General features: G+C 36.4%; 1 protein-coding gene across 2 annotated transcripts in view; it reads right to left on the minus strand.

The window, feature by feature from the left end:
* Window positions 1–12902, minus strand: part of LOC150082979 (voltage-dependent T-type calcium channel subunit alpha-1G-like) — a 149937-nt gene that overhangs the window by 83439 nt on the left and 53596 nt on the right. Inside the window, exon 11 of one of the 2 annotated variants that reach the window (XM_090377712.1) lies at window positions 9409–9565. The exons of the other annotated variant lie outside the window; for it this stretch is intronic. Within the exon in view, the coding sequence (XP_090233838.1) occupies window positions 9409–9565 (157 nt within the window). The remainder of the gene's footprint in view (window positions 1–9408; window positions 9566–12902) is intronic. 2 annotated transcript variants of the gene reach the window in all.

A 12902-nucleotide genomic window follows, 5' to 3' on the forward strand; every position in this document is an offset into this window, starting at 1 on the left:
GTTGCTACACAGGGATGTTTGTGGAGGCAACACCAGTCTAATCCAGACCAAGCAATTCTTTTAGACAAGGAACAAGGCAGTTAAGGTACGAAAGGTTGATGAAGAACTGTAAGATGTAAAATCTTACAAGTATAATATTTTATAGAAAAGTGAGATTAATTTAAAGTAAAACTTATAATATAACAATATGGGGGAGCGAAACCTTACAAATCAAGAATATTACTAAGGTCACTCGCAAGGGATTAAATTAGACAACGTCTATACAAGGGAAGCGGTAAGCTGAAAAACTATTAGCAACCTGGGTACACTTCGACTCCCAGCTCACACAGACAAACCAAAACAATAGAAACGAGTAGCAACTGCTGTTAGTAATAGGTGTTAACTCTGGAAAACAATGGTGCGGTGGACCATGGTGCTGTCGGGACATTTCTTTGATCGGTGACACCTGGAGAAGAGACAGGAAGTAAATACGGGACAAATGCTGGAATTAGAGTTAAGACTGGCGTCTGGCTGTCGGTGATAGCAAGTTTTGTAGATCGTGTGAAATTAGTCTGCTAAAGTATAACTATAAGCGGCTGACTTCAAAGGTACAGACAGCCTGAGAAATTTTGCAAATTTCTTAAAATAAGAAGTTAGATCGAGCAATAAGAAATCAGCTTGAGAAAATAAAACGGGCAAACAAAGAACAGAGTGAAAGTTGATAAAATGAGAAAGATTGGTTAAGACTCAGAACAAGGGTAGACCTGACACATAGGGGTGGTACGTAATTCAGATGAAAAAGGTGAGTGAAAGGGGGGAAAAAGATGACAAAGTTGAGATTCTTGTCGGTGTTTGTCGAAATGGGTTAAAAAAGTGACTGAGTAGGAAAGACACAGAACCCCGAGTTGAGTTTATATGGGTGTTTATGGAAATGAGTTAGGCCAGACAGTTGAGTTTTTTCGTTGGTGTAAGTAAAAATGAGTTAGTAACATGGACAGTTGAGTGTTTGGTCGTGGTAGAAAATATGAGTTGGTAACAGCTGACAGTTGAGTTTTTTGTCGTGTTAGAAATTATGGAGTGTAAGGAGAATAAGCCTGTCCATCATTGGAAGGCAAAGCAGTGGTCGTATGCTATAGTCTAATCCACATTGGAAGAAAGGCAAGGGTAGGACCCGAATGCAACGAGCGCTGTGAAATATTTCTTAATTTAATAAGAAGTTCTTAATAGGTGGAGTGGAGAAGCGAGGGTGGCACCCTATGAGCTATCTCCTTGTGGATGAGCTGTAAAAAGTGGAGTAGAGAAGGAGTTAGTGTGAGATGCCCTGTGAATTTTATTTTTGTGAATAAGTTTTAATAAGGTGGAGAGGGAAGGAGCGAAGCTGAAAAATTAGTAGCTCGATGAGAAGGAAGGAAGGAAGCAGCGAATGGAAGGTAGCCTGAATAAGGTGGAGAAAGGACGCCAGTCCCATGCAGCCAAGAGTACCTAAAAATTATCTGAAGCAGATTCAGGAGAAAGCAGATGAAGGAGATCCTCAGAAGGTAGCCTGAGAGCCTAAAATGGAAGCTTGAAACCGCCCAGGAAAGGAAAGGAAAGAAAAAAAGATAGAAGTAGGTGAGATATTATTAAGTACTGTAAGTTAACAAGGACTGTTAGTGAAACAGTATAGTGATTAATTAATAAAAAACAGAGCTAGCACTAGAAGTAAAATGATAGATAAATTATCTCTGAAGTAAATTATATATAATAACAGAGTTATTATGTTAAAAAAGGTTATTGTAAAATGCAAGGGAAACGAAGGATGAGTGATAGATTAAATTGTTGTTCAAACGATTATAATGTCTTAGAAGGGTAGTAAGGTTTATATGAGAAGTTTTGATTATGTTTTAAGGACAGATAATTGAATATAGTGTTTGTATTGATGAAGAATTGTTGGTTTATCTGAAAGACTAATAACAAACAGAGACTTTAGGAAAGTTAAGATTGGTCTTCAGTGTATTGTAACAGAATGGTGAGAACACAGAGTATAATGATGAAAGTAGAATATTGATTGTTAATATAAGAAACAGAATTGTATCCAGGAGTAAGTGAAATAGGTATGGTGAATGGATAAGTGTTAGGAGTTAGTTAGGACAAGAAGAATGAATCAAGTGTTTTCATATAATGGTCAACTCAGATTAGCTAGTGAAGGGAAACAGGAATAAGAATAATATATGCAAGGTATCCTTAATTTAACTTTGTATGTCATATTACATGTTTTTTTATTCAATTGTATATTATGTTGTATATATATATGTAAATAAACTTTGTTGTTTATTAATTTGTGAGTTTGTTATTCCTGAACACTCAACCTTTCCGAAGGGAATTATGCATAATTGAGAAGTTCCCTTGAATCTGGAATTCTCCTGTGAAGCAAAGTCAGATGTGTAAGTGGGGGTGTAACAAATAGAGGTCTATATAGTTATAAGGGAACAGAACAAATAAGGAATATTTAATAACACAATATGGAAAATGGGAAACCCATAAAGTTAATAAATGCTAAGATATTTCTTTATCCAGAACACTGCAACAGTCCTGGAGAAAGTAATTCTTTAATTCACTGCAATTTGCCGAAATACCAACCATGATTGAAATTAGTATCCAGTAAGGATCCTGGGTTCCAGAGAGAGAGAGAGAAACAAGACGTCAGAAATTTGAATATTTGACCTCAAAATGAACTAAGTACTCCAAAATTATCAAGTGAATTTTCTTACATTCTTTCTTTTCGTATCTCATATACGCTATCAGATAACCGTGCGATTGAATGAATTATGGATGGATGCAAAAAAGAAAGAAAAGTGAATGAGGTTCACGCAGCGATGGAAATATTACAGAGGTTGACACGAATCGAACAGTGGCTGCAGATGCCTACATCGGGAACCTTTTCGGGTTTCCCAGCACCCATTTCACGCGACTCGAATCCATCTGATCCTCTTGTGTATCGGGATATTCATTTTATACTTGTTTTCAAGCTCTCGCTGCTCTCATACACTGTGGAAAAAAAAACTGGTTGCGATTACCGTCGGGAGGTACAGTTTTTATGTTTTTTTCCCCACCGGTGTCAGGCGAGCATTGTATGGTTTTCCCTCCCGGAAACTCGGGTTTTTCTTCCGGTAAATGGCAAACCGACTTGAGAAAAACGCAGTCATAGACACCATTTACTGATCCCTCATTGCTTTAGTTGCTTTGACCCCAAATTCAGACTGTGGTATTGTAAGAAAGAATTGGATCACATCATTTGAGATTAGTCCAGCTGAAACTAAATAAATTCTATTTTCAAATTAGAAGGGATAAATAATTGTTGTTTTTAAATGATTTCTTTTTACCTGTATAAACATGATATGAGTTATGACTAACGATGTCTGTTACGTTATAATATTCAAGGTGAAGGCTGCGTAAAAAAAACTCCGTGTAGTGGAGATTGAAAAAGAACTGGGGGTAACTGTGCAGTCAGATATGAAGTTCTCTGAGCTGTGGCGAACAGAACAACTCCCGGCTTTCTGTCAATCGTATACAGGATTTTTTCCACCAGGGAAAAGAATGCGATTATCCCATTGTATGAGACAGTGGTTAGGGTGTATCTTGAGTACTACATACAGGTGTGGAAGCCTTAATTTAGAAAATATGTAGATATCTTGAAACAGGAGAAGAGCAAGAGGTTGTTCCAGCGGAACACCCTTCAGTTGTTCCTTCAGTTGTGCAAATTGCCGCGTCTTCTGGAGATCTGATTGAGGTGCGTAAAGTTCTGAATGGATTCAGTAAGCTCAATTCCGATTGCATATTTCCACTTGTTCAGACAACAGTCATTAGAGGCATTAATTTAAATTGTGGAAAGGCGGTTGTAGAATATGGATTTACAGAAATCTGTCTTCAGCTAGAGTGTAGTTGATTGTTGGAAGAAACTTTTATGTGCTTATGAAGTGGACAATTTGAATAAATTCAAGGAAGAACTAGAGAAATTATTAGAGGGGATGGACAGGTGATGTGTGAAGTGTTTTGTTTTTTTCTATCTGAAGCTTTATAAGCTTTCTGGTTGGGTGATGGTAGAGTTTTAGGCGCATCAACAACTAAGACCATATTGCACCGTATATAATATGCCTGTGAACTGGATACGTTCTATGGTCGATTTGCTGTTTGCTGGATGAAAAATCCGGGAGAAAAAATCATTCTTCCCTCGCCTGAGATCGACTAATTCAGCAACCTTGTGAAAAAGACCCTTAATACCAATTCGGCTACCCACGACGGTTTTATAAGCTTGCTTTCTTGCATCATTTGCCAATTATTATTGCGTATGCGTGAATAATTTAAATTGAATTCCATACACATAAGTGCTCTAGACATATTCCATGCATTTCCAAATCCTAATATCCAGTCCTCCGTGGCTGTAACGGAGGAGTGGATATCTTGTATTTTTGCCTCTTGTATCTCATTTGGAGAAGTCTGAATTCGAGTTTCGTCGATGGCAGGTCTCTTCAATCGAAGTTGCAGTTAGCCGATCTCAACGGAGGGAATAAGATTCCTCCCGTAAGTTTTTCCAGCTCGCACAACATGCATATGCACCCATGAACACGCAGTTACACCGACAAAATACACAAAGACGTAATATGGTGGTTGATGTGCCTAAGAACCAACCACAACAACTGCTAAATAACCAAATTTCTCAGATATTGGAAATCTGTTCCAAATGACTCATAGCGTATGTGATTGACGTATTTTTTAAAGATCAATGGTTAGTTCCGAAGACTCCATTGAGCAATCGAACGATGCATATTCCTTTAGAATTATGCATCGTTATCGTGCATAATTCTAAAGATATTGAATGTCAAACGGTGAACCAGTTGGTACTTTACAATTTGGCAAAACTGTCACCAAAATTTGATACAAGAATTCGCATAAGAATTCTTCAATTCCCAACGAAAAGAATTCTTAGGAGAATCGATCTCATTTGGATATACAAAACAACGAACAATTCTGTTAATATTATTGTTAAAATAAGAAATCTTCTTCTAAAATTTAAATATAAAAAATTAAGTTATGTGAAGAACTGAACAAGATATAGGTCAATTAAGGAAAGTCAAAAAACACACGTATTTTCAATTGCTCGTGAGGTTGTTTTCAACAACATTCTAAAAACACTTCTAAATTAAAATCTCAAAACAGTAAATCAGAATTGCAAATTATGATGAGATACATTATAATGAACTAAGTCGTTGAACATTGTACCGTATATTTTCAGGCAACGCACAAACATCGATTGTGTTGGTGAACACACGTTAAGGTATAAACAAAACATTTAAATATGTCGAATTTCAATAATTAAAATACTTAAAAAAAGCAAATTGGTGAAATGTAAATTTTGTCATATGTTGAGCACCGAAACTCTGGAATTCCAGAAAGATTATTTCCTTTTGGAGTGGAGCAGGGAGATCAGTTCCTGTTTTTTCCAAGGGAGAATATTTTTCAACAATTATGGGGATTCCAGGTAGCGTATCAACCACTCTGGTGATTGTCATCTGCTATGCTATCCACCTTCAAAGTAATGTTTCTTTATTCTGTTCTACAGAGCAGGAACATTAAATCAAATTGTGGACTACTACAGATTACCTCAATTACTTCAATTGAATTCGCCGTTAACCGATCTTCGGAGATCGGTTAACGATCTCCAAAGGCCAGAATCTGATGTTTAATGCTAGATTCTTGGAAAGATCTGAACTAAGTACCGTCTATAAAAACCAAGCTTGAATAATATTTTAAATCAAGGTTGAAAATTACATTCTCACTAACTGAGGCAGGATGGCATTAATAGTTATCAATTCCCAAGTCTCATTTCACATCACAATTGTGCTCTGTTTGAAGGGAGAATACTTGAGTGCTCGACGTTATTACGCTGCTTGGAAACAGTTAATATTTACTTTCTGATGGCCTTTGTAAATTGATCAGGATTTTCTCACCTGTCAGCGCTTTCAGAGTGAGGACAAACAAAAGACATACAGAGTGGAAGCCTCGAACTGCTACAGTTATTAATGCGCAGGTTGGCGTCAATAAGACCACAGGGCATTGGTGGCCTTCTCTCTCATTTGAACTGGGAGCCGGACACTGCACATATAGTAATTCAGCTTGGCGTAGAGTTGCAATATCCAGGTGTCATGTATTCCGAATTTAATTCTTGGATAAATTACTTTAATGTATGGCCGAGTTGGTGGGCGCATTTCTTGGAAGTGAAGAAGTCCTATTGGATGGAAAATCCATACATTACGATCTGTGTTTTTTGGGGAAGGGGAACAGTTGTGTTTATTAACACAAGACCTTAACATCAACTTGCAAACAGCGTAAAAGCTCGTAAGAATTGATCGTATTTCAATGGTAACTTAACTTTTGAACACTGGTATATTTTGTGAACTGATCTCCAGAACTGAAAAGCGAATTTTATCGTTTTAAATGGATTAATAAGAAAAAACTAAATCTGCTGTTTTCAGAATCACTTTTATGGAGAACTATAGTCAGTGTGGTAGATGGGAAGCGCGAATGTCGTGTGGTATCTCTGATGTGATCTCCAGAGAATTTCTGGTTTATCGACAGAGCTCTTCAGTGAATGTGAAAAACAAAACTTCCTAAAATACCGAGCAGTACGATTTATTCTGTCAGGTATCTTCAAACTGCTTGTTTCATATTCACAGTGATATGTGTTAAACATAGTGGACCATGTTTCATATGGATTTCCGCTTTTAGTCCATCTGAGACGCATCCATCATAAATGGTAGAAACGTGTTTCAAGCACAGTCAGCACAATTTCTATTGTGTACAGCCTAGTTCGGCGATTTCCAGCCTGTGGTCCCCTGGGTATTTCTCAGGAGTCCGTGACATGTTTCTTGATGGTTTATTTATTTTTTAAATAAAACCTGATAATGAATTTTAGCTATACTACGCCCCACTAAGAACGCTGGGGGTAAGATAATTAATTAAACTGTTGCATTTCAACAGAAAAAAAAGAGAGAAACAAATAATAAACATATTTACGATACCAAAAGAATAAAATGTAGTTTTTCTTAGAATTCCACAAACTTTGTCTTTTAAGATTCTACAGCAATGTTAAATTCACGTTTTATTTGGTACTTAAAATAAGGAAAGTTGTTTTTATATTTTAATCTTTATTCTAACGATATTTGGTTGATTTTATCAATAAAATGTTAACATAGTGTTTTAGTAATACTTAACTTTTTGCATTTTATGCAATTATCTGTTGAAGTAATCCATGGGGTTCTTGAGATCTTCAAAAACACAAGAAGAGGAAGGTATTCGGCCAGCCAGCAAAGGATTAAAATCGCCGGGTTTGATGGAAAACCCGTGACCAGCATTCAGCAATCTATGCGACCAGCATTCAGATTGCTGAATGCTGGTCCCATAGCTGTGACATCGGACTGTGGAATTAGTTAAAAAACAGGCTATTTCTCAAAGAACCCACCTGCAGTAGCCTTTAGTACACCTCTACTCAAGGTGAATATTATATACACGTCGTAGTATGGCGCCTTGTTTCAGGGATCGCTATATCTGTAAGACGGCTTCTAAGTCCAAGTTTTGATAGTTTTTGACATAAAGGTCCTTAAGTTCTTTCTCCCACGCTTTTACTCTTATATTTATTAATGATCTTCTTCCATTGACGGGAAATCCTAACCAGTTTTTGTTGATGATAGTACAATGCATACCACCGTCCAGTTTGTGAAACCTTGCCCTTCACAAACAGATTCAACTTCTCAAATATCCACCATCAAGTTCTTAAAGGTCGATTTCAAGGTGATTATCCATTGGGGCAAAGATAATTTCAATCCTAAAACTCAGTCCTCTCTTTTATCTTGCAAAAGGAGTCTATTGTTCCCATGCAGATCCTTGATGACAGTCAGATCTGTAGACAAAATCACATATTTTTATTACCGATTACTCTGACTTTTAATGTCTCAGAGCATAAGCACATACTGCTCCCTTTCCATCTGAAATTCTTCCTTTTTGTATCTCAAATTTGGCTTATCATTAAATATGGTCCCACATCTGTGGATGTGCCCCCAAAACCTCTAATTAATGACCTGCCCTTTACAGAGTCACTTCCTGTTTCTTCTGCATGCCTTTTCTACAGATACTTCCATGGGCACTGCTCTTCTGAATTGGCTTCTCTCTCTCTTCCAAAACAGTCCGAACACGTGCCGCAACCATTTAACATCCTTTTACTGTCCAACTTTTAAAGTCACAGAACCAACTTTTCTTTTTCCTCATTCATCCTTTCAATTTCTGCTTTTTGGGACAACCTCCCTTGCAAATATTTCCTGAAAATTACAATCTACAGAAATTCAAGTCTAATATGAAAAAGAATCTTCTTCTATCTTCTCATTCTTCAACAAAAGCACGGCACTAAGTACTACAGATTCTAATACCTTTTGTGTCTGGGGTTTTCATAACAAAAATCTGTTGAGTGTTTTGGAGAGGGGTGTTTATGCATAAGGACTAGCTATCTATATTCCCTTTGCTCCTAACATAATATACAGCTGATTTGAATTGGTATTTGAAGCTTGTCGGCTGGGCTCTGGAACAATGGGCAATAGTGATCATCACTGATAAGTCTAAATGAAGTCTTCAGTTTTACAACCTACAGAAATTCAAGTCTAATATCAACAAATATTAGAAAATCCATTCTAATATAAATCCTTATCTATATTAGAATGGATTTTCGACGCACTTTGTTTTAGAAAGGAGTTTTCACTGCCGTGAGGCATCGAGAATGGAGTTGCAGAAAAATAGTGCAAAACTTTCTTGGATGATACTGCATGTCCTGATAGAGTTCTCGTGGAGAATCGACAACTTCAGATGGAGTACACAGCCTGTAAGGAATGGTCAGATTTCTAGTTCTCAGTGCAAATAACACCACAGGTTCAGGATGCTGAAGCAAAAAAGTTACTAGTCACTGGGGTTGTGTCAGCAAGAATGAAAATTGATATTTCAAGCTTCAATAAGTATCTGAGACCTTGAGAGAAGTTTTAAAAGACTTAAGTGTTTATCGAGTAATGTATGAATACTGGGCACCAGTTAAGAACATAAAGTGCGAGACTATGATTAATATGTGTATATAATAAGACAGAATAAGAGACCATCGCCATACAAATTATCTTCCTAGACTCCTAAACATGGTTGGAGGGATGGACATTTTCCTCAAACCATTCGTTGTCAAATCTAAATGTTTTTCGAATTCAATCCAATCGTTTTACTGATTTCAGTGAGAAAAAAAACAAACCAAAACTACTAAAATTTCTGACAATATCTTATCTATATTAGAATGCCACAAAAGTTCTCAAGGTATAGAAATTCTTGAGGTAGATTACTTTTCTTTGCCACGCTATCGTTGCTTACCTGAAACACCGTAACTGTCGCCCACAGAAAATTGTCGAAATTCTTGCGGTCGCAGCTACAAGTGAAGTCCGTCCTCCTCAGTTCCTCGCACGTGCAATATACGTCATCGTCCGGCAGAGAACAAAATTTACCTCCGAACAAATGCATTCCCAAGCAACTAGGGGAAGCAGAAAATTGAAACGCGACATATTTTACGCACTGCTACCCATCAACAGGGCAGCATATATTTTTGAACATTATTTCTAAGCATCTAACGTAATTTGTACTCTGCACTGGTTAAAGAAGTAGACAAAAGTACATTTTTTTGTTGAGTTGATTTTTATCTTGGCATCTTTAGCGGAAATTTATAAAAAAGATACGATGGAGAAACCTTAAGAATAAAAGATCTTAAAAGCTTCGTGCCCAAGAAAGAATAATGCGCTAATTATAGTTGGACAATGTCCTTTTCCTACACCAATTATAAAAAGCAAAATCTGTACTCCAAAAAAAAGATTTTTCGTTTTTTTCTGTGGTGGTAATTATCTCTCATCATACGCGACACTTCAGTGATAAACTGGAACAATATCGTAATTCTATGACCTCTTATAACTGAAACATTCACAAGAATGTTTCAGTTATAAGAGGTCAACGCATTATGGATGAAATTTTTATTTTTTTCCAATAAGAACTTCAATCATAAGCTTGGTATAAGAAATGCTGTACATTCTTTGTTATTAAGTTGATTAATGTTAGAAGAGGCCACGATTCGGTACTACAGAGAAGTTAAACTTAGAGGACCAACTGCAAAGTGACCACCATACATTTCAATTACATAATCCACAGATGGAAAAAGCTTGATGTACTCAAAAGTTCTTAATTGACCTTATATGGTTTTTATGCCGTCAAGTTAAACTAGTGGACGTTTATGATACTCCTGAGACTTCAAGTAATCTACCCCAAACAGTCCACAAGATCGACAGCTTGGAAATGGTCCTACTGATAATTCCGTGTCCGAAGATCGACTTGCATCAGACCCTTGAACTTGAAAGGTCCCAATTTATTACACCACAATTTTGACTCTTGAACTAGAAAGGGCTAAATTTATTATACCACGCTTCTCTGAATTGTGGAAGCAACAATGCAGCTTCTTGCACTATTTCCACCAAGAAATGAGTCTTTCAGAAGATTACTCCTGAAACCAGTCCATCCGGTGATCTTCCAATGCCCTAAACGCAGCTAGAAACCAATAAAAATGTTGGTTTATCAGCCCGGATGAACAGTGTATCGAAGGTTAGCCTTCCTCTCTCTATCCAGTTGCCTGTATATATTGCTATCGCCTCTGTAATCGTTTGTTTATGTTTGACAGCGTCTCTTTGGTATAGTTTATACAAGTGGATTATTGTATCCAAGCAGTTTAATCAATCTTTCCCCTAAAAAGTCAAATAATTCAAACAGTCTCTTTATGGGCATATTAGCGTAGATCCTTTGGTTATGAAAGAAGCCACATGTATTCAACAGTGCTTGGTAAATCTTGAAGAATCCTGTTTTAAGTAGATGTAAATATCTAGTTGGTGATAAAGATTGAACAGTACTACACGAAAAATTTTTAACTCTTCCAAATTCTAAGGGTCATGAATTATCTTCACGAGTCCTAAATTCAATTGAACCGACGGAAGTTGTGCAATTCAGGATGCAGCTTTTATTTTTTACTAGAATTAGTTATCATTCTAGGAATCTGATGCTTTTTTTTATCGAATTCAAGAATACAATTTAAATCTGATACATTTAAAGACGTACAATAGTTGCCATGATTTTACAACTTTAAATTCATAATAATTTAATAAATTATTCATTAATTTGCTTAATATATGCCGTTAATAAGTCTTTTCTCCATTTTGGTGTATGAGAAATTGCATTTGTAGTACAATTAAACTTGGAATAGTATTACTAAGTTTGGAATATTATTACTAAAACCCACCCACCCATCTTTTGACTGACTCGCAGAGTAATTTCATTACTAAAGTGCCTTTCACTGCAAACATGTCATTAGAGTTGTGCATCAATCTCGTGAGCCTTTTCCATTATTGGAATATACATTTTTATACAATTATGTAAAGAAAACACCAGGATAGATTTAATCTTAATGGAATAAGTTTGCATTCAATTAGAACTGCAATTTCAAAGATTCTTCGCAAAAAGAACATGATTAAACGTGACGCTTCGAAAATATGTAATCTCTCAGAGATGAAGCCTTTTTCAAATTATTGTTGGCAAATTAAATTTATTTTGTAATGTTAAACATTAAAATGTGACTGGCATTTGTGCAGCACTAAATGCTGGATGTTCTCAAACACTCTCGATGTCCTTTAAGCCAGGTTTGAGCTGAAACGGAAAACCATTTCAAAAACTTCTTAAGACAAATCCAGTTGCCTTAAAATGGTTAAACTTGACTTTTAATGCTGCGTATCTTGAGTTGCATCTACCGATATCAAAACACGCGAGGAAGAGGAGAGCTAGTTGAGTTAAAAATTGGAAAGGTGACACAAATAAGGTGAGAAGATGAGAAATCGAAAGAAATCGTTCATTAAATTAAAAATAAACGAATTTAAAAATTTTAAATCCGCACCAGGAAACTTACTGGAACTTCTTAAGTCGTTCTTTAAATTTTTGCTTCAGAGTTAACTCTTGCTGTTTTTCCTTTTCGTACTCCCTGACTTTCCTGCTGCATCGAAATTTCCTGCTCTCAACCAATTTCTAAAACGGAATTCAAATTCCAGTCATCCTTCTAAAGTAATGGATGAATTCATTAATTAAAAGTACCTTACACTACCTTGAAACCATACATCTGATTAATAGCATGAATATGAATTCTGTGCGTGTTAATGCACAGGTGATATCTTGGCTCATATTGCTCATCTGTGGAAAACTTTGAAGAAACTCAGGCAGTTACTTTAATGTTCCTATTATATCAACGTTCTCAGCATTTTTCTGCTAAGCATCTGGTAACATTGAACCCCATTGTATTTCCCCTCGGAATTTTATTAATCCTATTCACCATTATCATTGTGTCCTGGGTCAAACTCTAGAGGGTAGGGATAACATAAAGTCCACTGGAATTGTGCGCACTTCATTTGGAAGGGTCACGGTTACAAGTATACTCTCTTCTGCACCAATCCAGTTTAGGCTTATTTGATTGAAGTTGTTATTCAACGGTCAAGTTGATAAAACCCATATCAAAACAACGTATCATGTTTTTCCGCTTAAGTGAGTCTCAAACCAGCAATTACTACATATTGAAGACGATATATGTGCTAAAAGATTTATCGTCTCGATATTTTACCCTTGTCATTCTGTATGGAATAGAAATATGGGCTTCAGCTGCCCAACTCAATCTTAAGTGTATGTTTCGCTTAAGTGTAGAATAGCACCGCAAAATGATACAAGGAAGCCAGCTTATACAGCATCAACCAAAAAAAAACCCTAAAATTGCCACTTCTTCTGACCATTCCCTCTAA

This window comes from Mastigoproctus giganteus, chromosome 7 (genome assembly GCF_048544385.1).
Source record: "Mastigoproctus giganteus isolate SK-2022 chromosome 7, ASM4854438v1, whole genome shotgun sequence".
In the NCBI taxonomy this organism is placed as follows: domain Eukaryota; kingdom Metazoa; phylum Arthropoda; class Arachnida; order Uropygi; family Thelyphonidae; genus Mastigoproctus; species Mastigoproctus giganteus.